The 19,037-nt window shown below is 37.1% G+C and overlaps 1 protein-coding gene across 1 annotated transcript; it reads left to right on the top strand.

Moving 5' to 3' along the window:
• The first annotated feature begins 2,481 nt into the window (after positions 1 to 2,481).
• Glipr1 (GLI pathogenesis related 1) lies at positions 2,482 to 18,948 on the top strand. Its single transcript, XM_076854883.1, has 6 exons — positions 2,482 to 2,757; positions 3,493 to 3,735; positions 9,996 to 10,108; positions 15,180 to 15,265; positions 18,289 to 18,315; positions 18,419 to 18,948. The coding sequence occupies exons 1-6, from the start codon at positions 2,584 to 2,586 to the stop codon at positions 18,571 to 18,573; spliced, it is 798 nt and encodes a 265-aa protein (XP_076710998.1). The 5' UTR covers positions 2,482 to 2,583; the 3' UTR covers positions 18,574 to 18,948.
• Positions 18,949 to 19,037: the final 89 nt, after the last annotated feature.

Consider the following 19,037-nt stretch of genomic DNA (forward strand, 5'->3'; position numbering starts at 1 on the left):
AAATTTCTTGTCGTTCTGTGACAAACCAATTCTATGGACTTTTGAAATCTTAACAGTGTGGCTCTAAGGATTTAAGTTGCTCTGTGTAAGAACAGAAAATGGTCTCTCTGATAGCAGACTTCCCTTTTGTTCAGTATTTTTAGGAAATTAAAGATTAATTCATTTTAATACCAAAATGATAATGCTAGTCCTTGGGAATTATAAGTGTACAACAGGAACTGCTTAAGCAACCACAAATGTCACTGAATTTGCTGCTTATGAGGGCTCATTTTTCCTATTCTTTTATCTAGCTCACAGGAACCCAGAAGAAAATGGGAAGTAGGCCCTGGATCAGACTGCAACTTCAAAGTGGTGGAAGGTCTCACTTTTGATTATCACTACAGTGATCAAAAAGTTGTCTTTGAGCCTCAGACAAGAGGCTTACCCTAAGTCAATGTGATGGGAAGAATGCTAGTAGAAATTGAGCACCCTAGGAAAAATTTGAAATTATAGAAGTGTTTTATTAGGTTGTGTGTGTAGCAACAGTAATGTTCACCTTAACTTTCTATAAATTTTTTAATTCTACAAGTTCCCCAGTTAGAAATACTTCTGCAACTCCATTCCATTTTCCACATTTCTTGATTTTTCTAAATTACAGATGTTTTCTAAAAACATCCCACCCACAGCTAAAATCCTCCAATGACTTCCCATCATCTTGGTGATAAAAATCCAAATCATTGGCAGAACCAACAAGTCGTCCTTGATCTGATTCTTACCTCTCTCTCTCCAGCTGGCATGAAGGTACCATTTGGGTTCTGAATTTCATGAGAACCAGTATCATGTTTCCCACAAGCCAAAATCAACACTTGAAAACCATGTATATAGAGGGAAACTGCATGTAATGTTTTTTTTCTGTATCCTTCCCCTGACACCATGTTTCCAACTTCACAACTAGATGTACAGCTCCTATCTCTCTATTCTGTTGATCTCTCCAGCCTCTTTTCACCAGATCATGACCTATATGATTCCAGTCTCCAACTAGACCTCACCTGCTGTACATAGGAAGCCACATCTATCCTTTCCTAGATGGGATGAGCATCCTTCCCTATTGAGTCCATACCTCTCTGTGCATTATTCTGTCCAGATCTTGAACAGCTTCTATTGTAGACGCCCCTGTCATGGTCTCACCACTCCTACCGCTGTAAGTTGCATAAAAACAGTGACTATGTTTTTAGCTCTATTTTACTAAGCCAAATACTCAGAACAGGAATGTAATATGTGACGAATCAATGCACTAGCTAGTTCATTTGATCCTCCCAAACCTCTATGATTAAGCAGATAGAAAACTTCCTGTTAGCCTCATTTAGTAGGTGGCTGGAGCTTAGAGAGTATGTTAACTTGCTCAAGGTCTCACAGCTATTTAGGAGCAGAACTTCAGCTAAAATCTGAAATTGAGAGGAGTACTTTCTCTATAATTCTCTCTCACCCTCCCTTTCCTACACACACACACACGCACGCACACACACACACACGCACACACTTCTACTTTTGTGAATAAAATTCTAGGTCAAGTTATGATGTTAACCAAGTAGAGAAGTCCTCTCTTGTTCATGTTTTTACTTTCTATACTTTCAGTTACCCAGTTACCATGGTCAAAAAATATTGAATAGAAAATTCCAGAAGCAAAAAAAAAATTCTCAAGTTTTAAACTGTGCATTTTCTGTGTAGCATGATGAAATCTTGCACCATCTTGCTCCCATCCTGCCTCAGGAAATAAACCATCCCTCTCTCTAGTATATATGCGCTGTCTATATTATTAGCCCATTAGTCACTCAGGTATCTCTGTTACCAGATCAACTCGTTGTGTCACAATGCTTGTGTTATTTTACTAATAGTGGTCCCAAAGCACAAGAGTAGTGATGCTGACAAATTTTTACATTATATTGTTATGATTTTTCTATTTTGTTATTAGTTATTATTGTTAATCTCTTACTGTACCTAATTTATAAATTAAACTTTACCATGGTTACTTCTGCATAGGAGAAAACATAGTATATATAGGGTTTGGTATTGTCTGCTATTTCAGGCATCATGATAAAGGAAACTCAGATAAGAGAGAGATATTCTATTCTCATCACTTTGTGCTGAGATGAGTCTTAAAGGTTTTTAAAAATATATTGCAAGTCATTCACAGAAGCCAGAGATATGTTTTTATTTAATTACCACAACCCCCATAAAAAATTGGAGACTGTTATTTCTGGAGACTCTTGGATTTCCTTTGGAAATACCTCCCAACTCAGAACAAAATCTGAACAGTCTGATGCAGTCTCAAAAAAATTTTGCAAGAATACTTGTTGGAATAGGTGCTGTGTCACCGAGAACCACTGACATGAAGGGTTAAGATTGCAAAACCAGCTACAAACCATATATGGAGAAACCCATTTCTTAAAACTTGTGATGAACTCATGTTCTGTTTTCCGTTTGCTCAAAGCTGAAGTCAGCTATGCTTTGTGAAACCGGCAGCTGAAGACAGAGAGGAGAATTCTCTCAGAAACCCAGGCTCTGGATTTAGCTCCCTGCGGCTTTGTGCCCACCGGACTGAGCATGCGGGTCACATTTGCTACTATGACCTGGCTGATTTCTTTTGTCTATAGTTATTCATATAAGGTAGATACCTTGCCAGATATTGAAAATGAAGATTTCATCAAAGAGTGTGTTCGAATACATAACAAGTTTCGATCAGAGGTGACTCCAACAGCCAGAGACATGCTATACATGGTAAGGAAAAAAAAAAATACAGTATTTGTGGCATAAGTCAATCAAAAACAGCTCAGGTATTAACTTGGTAATCTTGGATGACTTTTTTGCTTATGATTAGTGTGTGCTGTAAATTCACAATCCATGATTAAAATGCAGTTTAGCCCTTTACTCACCACATCAAAAGCAAGCACCACAAGAGCAGTGTCGTTCTCTTTTGGGGCCCTTTCCTTCCTCATCTTGGGGAGACTTCTTTATTTTTTTGGTTATTTTCTTCCCTGTTAATAGGATTCTTTCGGTTTCTGTTTTTTCTTTTCTTGACTCTAAGCTCACTTTTTCTGTTGCCTTCTCAGGAAGGCAATGTGGATTCTAGGGTAAGGATGGGATTTTTGATTCTGGGTTTGAATCCCTGATCTGTGACTTTGAGCTGGTTTGTAGCTTTTCTGAGCTTCTTCAGATGAGGGATGTTGTGGCTAATAAATTGCATAGACAGTGAAACAGTATATACTATCTTGCACATAATAAGGCTTCAGTGAAAAACGTTGGTCTGTCTTTCTGGCTTAGATGCTAAATTCCATCAAACCAGATTATCGTTATTTCCTCAGCCCTAGTTATTGCTTGAAGACTGTGTTTAGGGAAGATTTACATAGCATCACATCTCATGTGCCTTTTAAATCCCTGCTGGCTCACACCACTTACATTGTTGTGGAAGATTCCATTCTTGACTCCCATATTGTTTAATAATTCCTTTTGCAGACTTGGGACCCAGCACTAGCCAAAATTGCAAAAGCGTGGGCAAAAACTTGTCAGTTTAGACATAACCCACAGCTGAAATCAAACAAGATGCACCCAAACTTCACTTCACTGGGAGAAAATATCTGGACTGGGTCTCTATCCTTATTTTCGGAGTCTTCAGCCATCTCAAACTGGTATAATGAAATTAAAGACTATGACTTCAACACCCGAAGATGCACAAAAGTCTGTGGTCATTACACTCAGGTAAGTATTGCCTGATGGTTTTTTGCTTTGTTTTGTTTTGCTTGTGGAGCTGAGGATTGAACCCAGGGCCTAGGGCATGCTAGGCAAGTACTCTGCCACTGAGTCACATCCCCAGCACTGCCCCCTTGTGTTTTTGAAACCATCTTTTCAAGTAGGAGGAGAAAACTGAAATCTGATATTAGGAAATATAAAGAAGGCCAGTGCCCCTGTAAATATGTGTGAGTAGACATAACAGTCCTAGTTCAAAGATAATAATAAATGGAATAGACTCCAATACCAGAGGAAATAATTCTTGAAAAGTTTAGTTAAATGGACAAAAGTGATATGTGAGGACCATCAATCTGGAAAAATACTAAATACTAGTACTGTATGAGATAACTTGCAAACATTATATTATTTAAAACCTTATAACATCTGATATCTGAATCTGAACTTTTACTAGCTAAATGATATTGAAGAGGTAACTTCTTAACCTCTCTGGTCCTGTTGGTTTGGATATCATCCCTTTATGGGTCTGTGGTGAGAATTGAATTAGGTCTTCAATGTAGAGAACTAAACCCTACAGTCACTGTGAAAGTGGTTGCTATAGCTTTGTTTTCCCAGACCCTAGGGATCTCTGGGCCTCTCCCCATGAGTAGAGTCCTCTTTTCAAGTAGGGGCAGAATAGGGTGGTCTCTTAATGAGAAGAGGTTAAGATCATTTAGCAGGGGCTCTAATAGCTATTTTGTGTCTAAAATATTAGCCCTCTCTTTTCCACCTAGATATAAAGCAACAACTTACAAATAAGTTCATTAATTTGGGAAGATCCATCTCTCAAATCTGAGGCCTCTGTGGCATAAATTTAAGTTTCCTTCTCTTATTTTGACTCCCTGTAATGATAGATATTATGCCTTACTTGAATATGCATGCAGAGGTTAGGAGTCAGTTCTCAATTTAACTGTATTCTAACCTCTATATATTTTGCATGCTGAGCTACTTGTTAATCATCTGAAGTACCAGGCTCATTTATACACATTATATACCTTCTACACCTTGTTAATTTTGCCTGGAATTGTTTTCTTTTTCAGTTGACTCAATCTTCATGAACCAGCTTCTGTTTTTCTTGCTACATGAAGTCTTGCACACACACCCCACCCTTGGCTGGAGAGTTGTTCTGTCCTCTTTGCTCATTGGTACCTTGTCAGTAACTGTGAACAACACCAGCCAAGCACTGTAACACATCCATTTACACATAATGTCTCTTCCAAAATATGACCAACTTCTGAGGACTAGGGACCAATCCAGACTGTATCCCTCCTTCCCTATCTCATTCCCTACATGTTTCCCCTCCCACTTTTCTTGAGATTATGCCCTAAAAATGTGTTAGCATATTGTTCTAGGACTCCGGAGTGAGATTTGTACTTTGAAGGCAGTGAACAAAGGTTAGATCCATCCATGGGCTAGTTTCCCAGAAGTAATATTGGAAAAGGATCTGATAGCTTGATTAGGAGTCCATTTTTATTTTTATGAGAAATCTTGCTGATTGATTCAAGATCACTCAATTGCCATTTTAAATTCATGCTAGAAAGTTACCTCGAGTGGATATAGTAACTCCTGACTTATCCTCATCTTCTGTTGAAAATTGAGCTATTTATAAATTTTCGTCCATGTTGGCTGGTTATACAGAATAAAAAGAATAAATTCAGATAAATTATCTCCCCACAAAAGGTTTAATATTTCTTGACATGTTAATTTAAAACTTTAGCTTTATATTCACTGGAAACAGCCTATTATTAAGGAATAATTTTAGTGTGGTAATATAGAAGATCAATCAAATCATATGTTTTGTTGCTGCCAGTCCATTTTGGAAAAATTTGAGAACAGTTTGGCAGTGTAGATTACTTGGGTCTGATAGTGCCAGGGCTTCCCACTAGATGGCACTATTCGTCTTATTTTTGTTTTTAATCTCGATTTCCCCACACATTCACCTTCCTGAAATTTTTCTTACACTCTTACACTCTCGTGCAACAATGAAAATTTCACAATTTCTCTGGAAGGTCTTATGCTGTTATGATATTATCATGCTTCTGATAATGATTCAGATGGCTCCATGCAGAGAATTGAAAGGATAAAGATGGTGGGAAGAAATTGTTAGAGAAAAAGAAGAGACATGGCTCTCCCATATGGGTTCCCCTGATGCAAAACTTGTTAGAAAGTATAGCATCCCTAGGTTCTGGATGGCTTTCATATGGAAAAACACCCTGAAAGCATCTTGCTCAGGGCATATACTGTCCTTACTGTACTTTGTGACCAGGCAAAATTAGCTTCCAATCTCTCATCTATAGAACATAGTGTCAAAACACCATTAAAAAGAAGCCAAGTGCTTTGCACAGGGCCATTTGGAAAGATGGCCTGGGACATCTCTGGAAAAGGCAGATCCTACCCATCACAGGATGCCAGGTATTAAAAAGTATAAAATAATTTCAAAGACTTTCCTTTGAGAAGAAAGTCCCATGGCACCCGGCTGACTTAGGGCCACCTAAGGGAATTGTTTTCCCCAAATTTTTTACCTTGTTCAGTCAACCATGGTTTAAGTGTGTCTGGTGCAACCCAGGCTGGCAGCAGTTCTTGGAGTGGTCAGTGTGATGGTGAGTGTATAGACATGCGGAATGCAAGAGTTACGGTGTCACGGAGGCTTCCACCAAGATTTCAAAGTAAAGCCCGGTAGGCCAGACAGTGTGTGATAGAGTGCAAGCCCCTGAAAGCAGTCTCTTACAGAATGATACATGAAGCTGGGAGAGTGAGCCAAACCACAATGGAGACCCCAGGAAGTTAGAGGTGCCAGGAACGAGGAATGCCTGCTGAGGGAAGCTGAGGCAGCAAGTAAACCCAACCTGTGAGGGTGGTCATGTAGGCCATATTACAACCCCAAGATAGCAGAGGTGGGGCTGCCCAAATTGTTCAGAGCTCACATCACACCACCCTGTCCACCAGATGTTAGACAGGGAATGATAGGATTTGATGTTATCTGCTAGTTTTAAATCTTGTGTTGGTCTAATTCCTTTTTTTTTTTTTTACTTACTCCTCTCTTTATGAATGGAATTGTATATCCTGTGCCATTTTTTATTAGTGTTATTGTAGGGACTCATAGCTGTTTGCTTTGACTCTCAAAGGAAACTTTGGACTTTTTGAAGAATATTAAAATATTTGGGACTCCGGTGACTCTTGGGATGGACTAAATGTATTTGCCATAGGAGACAGAACATGAGTCTTTGGGGACCGGGGGCAGAATGCTAGAATTCAGATCTTGAATGTCTCCCTTGTGTTAAAGGTTAATACCGCCTATGGCAGTATTAGGAGACTGGTAAAATGTTTAGCATTGAGGTCTAGTGGAAGGAAGTTAGGTCATTGAGAGGTATGCCCTTGAAGAGAATATTGGGATTCGGCTGCTTCCTTTCTTTCTCTTTGCATTCTGGCTATTATATGTTCCTCTCATGATGTACTTACTATGTTGTCACAGGCCCAAAGGCAACAGTCAACTGTCCGTGAACTGAAACCTTTGAAACCATGAGCCACCGTAAGCCTTTCCTCCTTATTCTCTCAGGTATTTTTGTCACAGGGACAGAAAGTTGACTAACATACCAAATAAAACATATAATAAATGCTAACTAAAATTTGTACTTTTGGACAAAAATAGCATTAAAGATACAGTATTACAAACATTAAAAATACTTGAGATGTAATGACTCTATGGAAGGAAGTACTTAAAGACCAAAAGATAAAACAAATCAAGCTAAGGTGAAAGCCAGGAACAGAGACCACATGAACCCAGGAACAGAGACCACATGAACCCAGGTAGCATGTGGAAGAATCACCGGAAGAACTTGTTAAAATAGATTTTAAGGACAATTCCAGTGACTTTGATGCCAGAGTTCTGAGATGAACCCCAAATTCTGCAAATCATCCCATGCAAAATCAGCTTGAAATGCAATAAATAAAAATTCAGAAAATTTCAAAGTAAAACAAAAATAATTGAAAAGCAAAAGTTTAAGAATCAAACCTGGGGAACAATAGCCAGCCCAAAAGCTAGATTCTCTCAGTAAGATGGAAGCCTAAGCGACTTCTATGCCTATGTAGGCCGGGGTTCCCTCAAGAGGATTCCTTGGAATGTGCTATGCAGAGAAATGTTCCTCAGGAAATACTCCATTTAGACCACAGAGAAGGGACTATCCCTTTCTAAAAGAGGGTCCTGCTCCTCTTCTCTGGGATGTTGGAAATGCCTTTCCAGATCCTCTGCAGTGGTCAAACCAAGGGAGAAAGACAGTCTGAAAAATCAGCTGTCCTCACTGGTACTATGATCACGTCCCTAAATACTCCTTCACCTCCTATGCCACATGCAAACCCTGGGGGAACTCATATTGCATCCGCAGCCCCCCTCTCCCCTCAGTCTTCACTATTTTCCCAGGGAATAATTTTTTTCTGCAGTCACCCTGGCCATGGTTTAATTCTGTGAATGAATCTTTTCCTCTTTGGGTTCACAGGAAGTATTGCCCTCTCCAGCTCTAGCTTGCTTCCTCGGAAAAGGGCTCCATGCCACATATGCCCTTAGAACCCTTCACGATGGTCAACACTCTTATGTGATGGTTGCAGGACTGATTTCCTCTATATTTTTGCAAAGGCACCTGCTGGCTCTAGCTCATCCACTATTACACCCCCATATTTAGCACAATTCTTATCACAAAATTACTCAACAAACTATGGTAAAAAAATAATTTAAAATGTAAATCAGTACCTCTGTAAAAAGGAATGCATTTAATTGTTGGCTTGTCTTCAGCTACTGACTCTTTAAATACTTTGTTTAGTCGTCTATGACACCAAACACTCTTTGTCAGGTAAAGCTACAAAATTTGTGGGGCCTGGTGCAAACTGAAAATGTAGACTCCTTCATTCACAAAGCAAGGGAAAAGTCCCACTGCTGGTGCTAGATTATGCAACAGTTTTGATTAACCAAATACGGAGCTCTTTTGGGCCTGGATTCAACTTCCCAGCACAGGCTGCTCTCCCTGAAGCTGTCTCCACTCTTGATTTCCCTCCACATCACTGACTACTTTTGCATCTGATTTGCTGCTCTTGCCTTTTTCTTGGTCCCAAGCTCTGCTTTAATTTTTCATAATCTATTACTTTGCCTATGTGATATAATCTAGCTTCATGTCTTTATACCTCTAACCTTACGCTGTTCACCGAACTGAAAATGGTTAAGTCCAGTAAATGTCCTGAATAGAACTGTTGCCCATGCTCCTACCCACCTTGCTTCTTCCCTAGTTTGAAACATCTCAATACATGTTGCTTAGATCAAACCAAAATGCTTCCCACATCCATAATAAAAGCAAATCCTTCCAGCAACACTTCTAAGCTGAGCCATGAACTTGATCAGTCCTCAGGAATGCCATCACCCAAGTGTGAGTTACCACGTTTCATTCTTGTAACACTGAAATAGCCTCCAAAGTTACCTCTTTGTTAGTTAAAGCACTTACTACCATGCTCTTTTCAGTGTCTTTACTTCCTCACTGCTACTGGGTTCTTGCTAAGATATGATAAAAAAAAAAAACAGTCACTCACCTACAAGAATCTCCACGGTTGGTTCCCCTGCCTTTGAGCTAATTGTCTATGACTCTCCCCCACTCAGTAGATCAGGCTCTACTTGCCTTTATTCTGCCAGTCTAATATATTAAGGAAAGGCTGCCTCAGGGCCTTTGTTCCTGACAGGGCTCTACAGAATGCTCTTTCTTCATTGTTGAGGTCTCCTAAACCATTAGCCTCTATGTTGTACCCTCATTGTTCATGTCCCAGTTCAAATGCCTCCCATTCAGAAATGGCTTCTCTGAACACCCCTGTTAAATCAGCCCCCTTTCTCCCCACTGATCACTCTTCATTGTTAACCCTGTTTTATTTCTTCATTGTAGTAACTCAAAATTATCTTGTTTATATGTTTATTTCTCTCTCTCAAACACATACACACAGACTACCACCATCACCACCGATGACAGTAATTATAGATCTTGTTTCCAGCTGAATTTTGAGCACCTGAAACTTCCTTGGTAGTAAGTACTTTAACTAAATAGAGCAAATATAGCTTACCATGTTTAACCACTGAACCACATCCCCAGCTCTTTTTATTTTTCATTTTGAGGCAGGGTCTTATTAAGTTGCTTAAGGCCTAATCATACCCAAATGTTCATTTCACTGTTTTCCTCTGTGTTAATATCCTCATTTATTTTCAGGTTGTCTGGGCAAACAGTTACAAGGTTGGCTGTGCAGTACACTTTTGCCCTAGAGTTTCTGGCTTTGAAAGTCTTTCCAATGGAGCACATTTTATATGCAACTATGGACCAGCGTAAGTGCCTGAATTAACCTCTTTCTAAAAGTTAATGTTATATTTTAAAAGTATTCATCTTCATTTTAGAAAATCTAGTTAATAAAGTATAGAGAAGAAAATTAATATAACTCTTAATTACTCTGCCCTGAGATCTACTCCATTAACATTCTGGTACTTTTTTCTGTGTTTCTATACTCTTTTTAAATACACATATTTTTAAAAGCAGCAAGACTCAAGTGTTTATCAGGGACACAAACTAGTCTGATATGGTAATAACACAAGATGGGACAATTTTTTATTAGTTTATTAAAAATTTGGCAAATTTTATAGAATCTTCTAAACAAAAGAACTAAAGTTCTTCAATTTATATAACTTCATACTTTTGGTAGTTCTGTTTTTTAAATGAAAAATGTTTTCACCCTTTGGAAAAAGTGGGAAGTGACCTTACCATATCCTTAACATAAACACATAAACACACACATAACATACCCAGATACATGTATAGGCATGTACATTTGTGTATTGTAAACATATGTAAAAAACTGTTACCATGCTGTAAATACAAGTTTTATATCTTTTTTACTTAGAATTATACCATGTCTTTGTCACTTAATTTAAACCTGAAACTCAATTTTAATAATTATAAAATCATTGATGTTTTATATAATGCTTACAATATGCCAAGCACTGTTCTGAGTAATAATTTACATGTATTTAATCTTCATTAAAAGTTTAGGAAATGTAAAAAAAAAAAAAGTTACACCTTTATCTTGTTTTGCAGATGAGGAAACTGAGGCATGGGCAAAGGGAGTAACCTGCCCTGTCCTACATTTTGTAAATGTCTTGGCTGGCCTCTGATCTGGCTATCTATCTCAGTTTGTGCTCTTGATAGATAATAATAAAAGTTAATCTCAGTGAAGAATTTAGATTGTTCTGTATTTTGTGATGAACAACTATAGTCAGAAATATTCAGTCACTTTTATGTTCCTACAATTCCTAGGAGTAATACTAGTAACTTGACCCTTTTTAACTTTTTAATACCTTTTACCAAATTACTTTTCATCACTTATTTTCAATTTATACTGGGGATTGAACCCAAGGGGCTGCTTAACCACTGAGGCACATCCCCAGCTCTTTTTTATTTTTCATTTTGAGTCAGAGTCTCATTAAGTTGCTTAGGGTCTCATCAAGTTACTGAAACTGGCCTAGAACTTGTGACCCTCCTGCCTCAGCCTCCTGAGTAGCTGGAATTATAGTCATGCAACATCACACCCCGGCGCATTTTAAGTATTTTCTAACTTGAAAGAAATTGTTTTCTTTTGCATCTCTGATTACTAATGATGATAAAATCTCTTCACCTGATTGTCTATTTATATTCCTTCTTGGTAAATCATATGATCTGCCCATTTTTCTTTTAGAGTGGTTTTCTTAATGATTGCTATTAGCTGTTTATATTTTAAGGCTTTTTAACCATTTGCCACATATGTAACATTGTTTTCTTTAATTTGTTGCCCTTGAGTTTTGTTTGGAGGGAAGGGAACTAAAATCAAGTATCCTTCAGAAAAGAACAACTTTGATTTAAGATTCCATAGTTGGAAAATAAGGAAAACCAAAGAAAAGGTAGACAAAACCTTAATTCAACCAGTGATAGTTTTTCATGACAGTTTAATGGTTAAGGTACAGTTAATTTACCATATGACCAGAAACAAATTAGTTAATTCTCTGAATCTGTTTTGTTGTCAAAAATCAAAATAATAATAGCATCTATATTTAGTGTAGCTATAAGAGTCATAGAAAGCTATGCCTGACACAGGTGATTGTTCATAAGTATTTATTATTTTTATTCTCATTATTAATTGCATGTGTGAATCCTAGTACACAATCACTTTACTTACTTTTGGTTATAAACATTGTTGTGAAACTTATGTTTGAAGTTATGTTTCCAAAAAAAACTGAGTTAGCTTCATACATTCATTTATTCAGCAAATATTTCTTTACTAAACTTCAAAGAAGAGCAAGCCAGATGCAGTCTCTGCCCTTATTTATATTTATGAGGCAGCTCAATAGATATATATGACTGCATTATAATGGGGAAACTAAGAGAATATAAATAATACTCTAATAGGAACTACCACTGGGAAAAGGTCCTGTTTAAAATAAAATGATCAGGGAAGGACATTCTGTGATAATTTTAGCTTAGGTGTGAAAAATGAGAAGGAATCAGATGTGAGAACTGCAGGAAGAGTTGTGCAGAGGGGAGAACAACTGCAAAACTTACATGGAGAGGACTTTGGCAAGTTTGAAGCATGGACAGAGACCAGGGTGTTAGAGCGTTGAGTGAAATGAAACCAAGGGGAAGATGGCAGCAGAGATCTCACAGGGCCTTGTAGATCATGGCGAGGGTTAACCTTAGTCAAGTCAGTAGAGGAACCCATCAAAGTATCTTAAATAGGGGACTCATGATGAGATCTGCTTTAAATCTGGAGATCAGTCTGTGAAGTGTGGAAAAGGAACTGGAACGGCAGAAGACAGAGGGGCCAGTTAGGAAGGTCTTCATTTCCTTCTGCCTTCTGAGGCCTTTTCTTATATCTTCAAAGCTGTACGCCCCCACTCCACATAACCCAGTATTTCCCCAGTGTTTCTGAGAATGCCTCAGAAGGGGAATAGGATGCTTAATTCTCCAGTCACCTGTACCTCTCTCTTCTTCATTCCCCTGGGCATCATTCAGCAAAACCATGGTAACAGATCTCTACCCAGAGTGGTTAGTGGAGAACAGGACAGTAACACAGAGGAGGAAATAACCTTAATTACAAGAACAGTAACTAGTATGGTTTGGCCATCTCTGCCTTGGGAACCCTTAATCATATTTAACTTCTCTTCCCCAATGTCCCAATCTTCTCTCTCAAGGTACTAGAAAAAAATACTAAAGCTTTCTGCTTCTTCACTGGATAGAATACTTCAGATCTCTTTGTCATAATCACTCTCATTCAGACAAACCCAGGTCTTTCTAGTAGCATGCTTTTCCCAAATGCATTCTTCACTTTACCTACAACTCACAACTATCTTGTTTTTAGCTTATTTTTAAGTAGCAATGTTTTCCTTCTCCTTTACAGTTTGGAATGCATAGTTGAAGGATAAGGTAGCATAAATGATTTTGTTAAAACCATCTAGAATTTAAGCAATTTAATGAGTATTATGCTTTTTAACAATAAAAGATATTCCAAGACTAATGTCTAATTTGAATCTTTTGTGACTGCTATCAGAAAGTCTACTATATTGCTTTGATTATACAGTACAAGGATAAATTTCACTTCTGAAGCAACCAATAATGTGAAGCCAAATGAGATTAGAACATATATCTTGGATTGAAAAAAAATGAGGTGTTAATATAAAGCCTCTAACTGGGGGCTTCTTAACACTAGAGTTAAATGTATAGTTTTACTGGGATAGGAGTTCATAAACATGGTTCAGAAAAAAATTACAATTCCTTCCACTGTGAATGAAGACAACAGACTAGGTTTTTTTAGCACTGTGACTCTGTATTAACAATATCTGTGTCTTTGAAAATAGCAGTTATTTTCACATTAACTCTAGTTGCTGCAGATACCTAAAAATATTTATGATTAACATTGATTTGAAACTACTTACAATATTAGAACCTGCTAGATCTGGTTTAATACTTAATAGAAAAGCACATATTTCTATATCATGATTCTTTTTTCAACATTTTGATGCTTATTTCTGTTTAATCATTTTCCCACATTCCTATGTATTTTTTTTTTTTTTTTAGAAAGAGTAAGAGGAGAGAGAGGGAAAGAGAATTTTAATATTTATTTTTTAGTATTTGGCGGACACAACATCTTTGTCTGTATGTGGTGCTGAGGATCGAACCCGGGCCGCACACATGCCAGGCGAGCGCGCTACCGCTTGAGCCACATCCCCAGCCCTCCTATGTATTTTATGCAATTAAAAATCATCCTATTTTAAGAAAGAGTCCATAGGATTTACCAAGCTATCAAAAGGCAAAGAAGAACTGCATTCCAAAAGCAGAGTTTAAAAAATTAGTGCAATGGTAGATTTGCTGATATAATGTACCAAGCCTGTGAGCATTGCTACTCTTTAGGTGCTCATGGGAATATAAAATGTTTATATATAATTTCACTTTCGGGGGCTGGGGGGGATGTGGCTCAAGCGGTAGCGCGCTCGCCTGGCATGCGTGCGGCCCGGGTCCGATCCTCAGCACCACATACAAAGATGTTGTGTCCGCTGAAAACTAAAAAAATAAATATTAAAAAATTCTCTAAAAAAATATATATAATTTCACTTTCTATCAGTGACCTTGGTCAGTTATTTGTACTGTGCCTAAGCCATTAGCTATATAATAGGGATAAATAAAAAACAGTAACATCCTCATAAAAATGTTGTGAAGATTATCTCATTCAAGGATGCTTAAAACAGTGCCTAACACATAGTGAATGACCAATATTTAGCTATTATTCACAGATCATCTTTTATGTGAAAACAACCTGTAATTCAGAATTTCCTGTGTGTGTGTGTGTGTGTGTGTGTGTGTGTGTGTGCGCGTGTGTGTGTATTTTGAAAGGCATTTCCTATCCAATAAAAACTATGGTGGCTAGGTTGAATAATGAGAGTAAATACAGGTCATGATAGCTTTCATGAGATAGGCAGATTTTTGGATGACAGCAATTACACAGGCCAGAGAACAGTAGAGGAAGCACAGCCCTGGTGTCAGACAAATCTAGTTTTCCTCCTGACTCAGGTATGTGTAAATTGTGATTTGGGGCAAGTCACTAATCTCTTAGATCCTCAGAAATAAAAATAATTTCCTCCCAGAATTGTCAGAAGTGAAATAATGTAAATTAAGAGGGCCATTGAATGAACCCTACACATACTAGTAGCTTTCCACTTATTTCCTTTTCTTCACATTTTATTAACTACTGGTTGCTTACAAGCTCTCAATAATTTTCACTTCCACCTTATTATCATTCTGGATCTGGTCAAGGATTCACAGTAAATTGTAATTGGAAACAAAAACTCTACTAATAGACATGCTTCTTCTGCTTTACAGAGGAAATTACCCAACTTGGCCATACCAGAAGGGATACACCTGCAGTGCCTGTCCTCCAGATGACAAATGTTTACAAAATCTCTGTGGTGAGTAAAAGGAACAACCCACAAATGAAATAATGGAATAGAAACTATTATGCCTTTCTCTACGGTTAAGAGTGTAATTATTTTATCCTAATAGCTGTTTTCGAGGAAATTGGCATCGAGGAGTAACCCAATGGCTTACCGTTCTAGAAATAAATATGTTTAAGAAAAATTTGAGATATTCTTTAAGAAGATCTTTTAAAATATCCTTTATTTTCTCATGGTGTGAAGGGAAACCTCGAGTAAGCTATTGTGCAAATTGCATAATACTTTGTGCCTTTATCTGTAACAAACTCAACTGCTCAGAACAGCAGGGCTGGGGTGGGATGCTTAGGATAGGACAGTGAGCCAAGTTTTACTGCATAAATTTTCATTTGGAAAAAAAAATGTTGCATTGCTTACATTTCCTAAGATTCCTTTCACACACAAAATTAGGATTCTATTAAATTGCTGTTTCCTTCCTATTTGTAAACATTAAACTGTAAACCTTACTCCAGGCATAGGGGTACTTTCTGGATCAACTCTCTAAGCCAGTTATTTTTCCCTCAGTCCAACCATTTTTTTTATTCCACTCACATCAAGTTCGCTAGGAAAACCCAGTAACATGTATCTAAAATGCAACTAATCTCTTCTGAGAATACAACATGTTAACCAAATTCTTTTAGGGTGTTACAACAAAGCATACATGTATACACAAGTGTGTATCCGTGTGTAAGTTTCTTCCACATTAGGCAGTATAATATATGAGTTAAAACCATAGATTTTAGAACCATATGCCAGTTTCCAGTTCAGTGTCCAGTTCTACCACTGTGACCTCAGGCAACTTTCTGAACCTATTTCCATAACTATAAAATGTGCTTGATAGTATCACCTCATGGGTTTGGTGAAATAACTTAGGGTAAAATCACGTTTTTCCTTTAAAGTTTCTACATAATTAGTAATGCCATCACAATAATATTGCTGACAGTTTGTTTTTGATCTTTGGAGCTCTAAACTTGAGATGGTCTCTAATCTTGGGAGATAAAACTCAGATTAAACCTCTAGTCCAAGAATGAAAATCCCTGAGCTCCTAAGGGTAAAAGCACACGCTAACTTGCATATTTACAAGATATTGTAAAACATATCACCCATTTACCATAGCATCCTCCAGATTAATTCTGCCACTAATTTTCAGAAAACTCAATTTTTCTGTAAAATGTTGGCTTCCTTGAAAGCATTCCATTTTTTTGCACTAGTGGGGAATGACAGGATTTATAATTTAAAAATGAAAGGATAACCATCCCCATCCCACCTTTTATCCTGAAGTCTGAGTAGGGTAAAGTTAGATAAAACCTTTTATTTAACAGATTTCAACTCACAAATTATGGCAAACATCAGAAAAAAAAATTGTTCATAGTCTTCTAGATACTATCTGTAGTTCAATAAATACCAAGAGGCCATACCAAACTGTTTTGCAACATATGTCAAGCACACCCATGATACAAAGGTAATTGTAGCTAGTAGATGTATATTAAGATGTATATTTGTTGAATATTTAAAAATATATACAAGAAAAAAATAATTAGAATATCACACCCTTGAATTCATGGATATAATTGCAAAAAGTTAGGGTAGCAGCTTCATGGTAACTCAGCACAAAGCTCACTCCCAGGTATGATGATGTTCAAAGATGCTCACAAGTGCCCAGAGGGCTAGGTCCTTGATGGCTTCCATTACAGGAACCCCAAAGCAACTGATGTACAACTAGTGTGGAAAAGGTCATTTAATAAAACAAAAAATCAAGAAGGCTAAAGGCAGTTGTGGGACTTATTTCCTCCCAGTACTCTGAAATAAAAAATCTAAATAAAGCTCAGTAAAAAAAAAAAGAGCATAGTTACCGCTTTTAATAAGCCAAAAGTCCTAATGATGACTTAATGATAAACTGGAATGGATGAAAGAAGCTACCGTCCCTTTAGTAGGGATTCAGCATTCACAATATCGTTGTTCTCAGGGAAAGACCCATTCTCAAGAAAAATATTTTGATAAACTGCTCATGTTGATTATTTCTAATATGATTTAAATTTTTTTTACTCTTGATTGTATTTATTATCTGAAGGATATAGTTATGTAAGATAATTTTCTATTTATAATAGATATAGTTTCCTCTGTATAAAAAGTTCATATAAAAAGCAGACTTAAAAAGACAATGTTAGCACAGTTAGGACAAAAAAATTCTTTTGGCGAGGATGTGGGGGAAAAGGTACTTTCATACACTGCTGGTGAGACTGCAAATTGGTGCAGCCAATGCTATGGAAAGCAATATGGAGATTTCTTGGAAAATTGGGAATGGAACCACCATTTGACCCAGCTAACCCTCTCCTCGGTCTATACCCAAAGGACTTAAAAACAGTATACTACAGGGACACAGCGATATCAATGTTTACAGCAGCACAATTCACAATAGCTAAACTGTGGAACCAACCTAGATGCCCTTCAATAGATGGTTAAAAAAAAAAATATGTGGCATATATACACGATGGAATATTACTCAGCAATATAAGAGAATAAAATCATGGCATTTGCAGGTAAATGGGTGAAGTTCAAGAAGATAATGCTAAGTGAAGTGAGCCAATCCCAAAAAACCAAATGCTTTCTTTGACATAAGGAGGCTGATTCATAGTGGGATAGGAAGAGGGAACATGGGAAGAATAGACAAACTCTACTAGGGCAGAGGGGTTGGAGGGGAAGGGAGGGCGCATGGGGTTATTAATGATGGTGGAATGTGATAATCACTATTATCCAAAGTACAGGTATGAAGAAATGGATTGGTGTGAATATACTTTGTATACAACCAGAGATATGAAAAATTGTGCTCTATATGTGTAATAAGAATTGTAATGCATTCTGCTGTCATATATAAATAAAAAAAATTCTTAAATTACCTTTGAAAATCACTGCAATGAAGTCAATAGTTACACTTTTTTTTTTTTTTAAATAAAAATCTTACCTGTACCTTTTTTTTTTTTAAATTCCCCCTGACTTCACAGTTAATCCAAAGAGAGACAAGGTCACACGTATGTATACACATCCTAAATTGTTTCATTAAGCACTATGTAATTTATGTCATTCCATTATGAGAAACAATGTCTTAGAAGACTTTCTATGTTTATTTCACAGGTTACTACTCTCTTGTGGATCCAGCCTGGCCCATATTTTTACGAAACAGATATACATCTCTCTTTCTTATTGCTAATTCAATAATTCTAATAATGTCCGTTATAATTACCATTTGGATAAAGAAAAAATACCCTAATTTAAGTCTTTTAGACTAATGCAGTCTGGGGGGAGGGAGAGATTTATTCATATGGCTTTTTAAAAAAAGTAACAATTGGGTGTATTTCTAATTTCCACTTTAAAACATTATTTTTAAAAAATACACTGCTGCAGTAAAGACTTGCTCAAAATAAAAATGGCTCAACTTCCTAATTATAGAATAAACTTATCTTTACTTTGCACTTTTTTATGAATAAGCATTGTTTTCAGGTTGCCACCACTGGGCTTTCCATATGTAATCTAGTTCCTGTGCTTTAGTTTAGCTTCCAAATCTATAAAATGAATGAGCTAGACTTATGTGATTCTAAGTTAACTCCAGTGATTGGTGCTTCTTACATGTTGCTTTAGCTCAATGTACCTGGTTTCCCTGTTCTCTTGCAATTTAGTATCTTTTTGGTTTAACACTTCCTCAGACTTGGTAACTGAAGTATTTGATTTCAGAGGCCTTGATTTTCTGCTTATG

This window comes from Callospermophilus lateralis, chromosome 4, assembly GCF_048772815.1.
Source record: "Callospermophilus lateralis isolate mCalLat2 chromosome 4, mCalLat2.hap1, whole genome shotgun sequence".
NCBI lineage: Eukaryota > Metazoa > Chordata > Mammalia > Rodentia > Sciuridae > Callospermophilus > Callospermophilus lateralis.

Coding starts and splice junctions, on each gene's coding strand:
- Glipr1 (XM_076854883.1), top strand. CDS start 2,584: ATGCGGGTCACATTTGCTACTATGACCTGGCTGATTTCTTTTGTCTAT. Junction 10,109..15,179: donor ATATGCAACTATGGACCAGC/GTAAGTGCCTGA, acceptor TCTGCTTTACAG/AGGAAATTACCCAACTTGGC. Junction 15,266..18,288: donor ATGTTTACAAAATCTCTGTG/GTGAGTAAAAGG, acceptor CTGACTTCACAG/TTAATCCAAAGAGAGACAAG.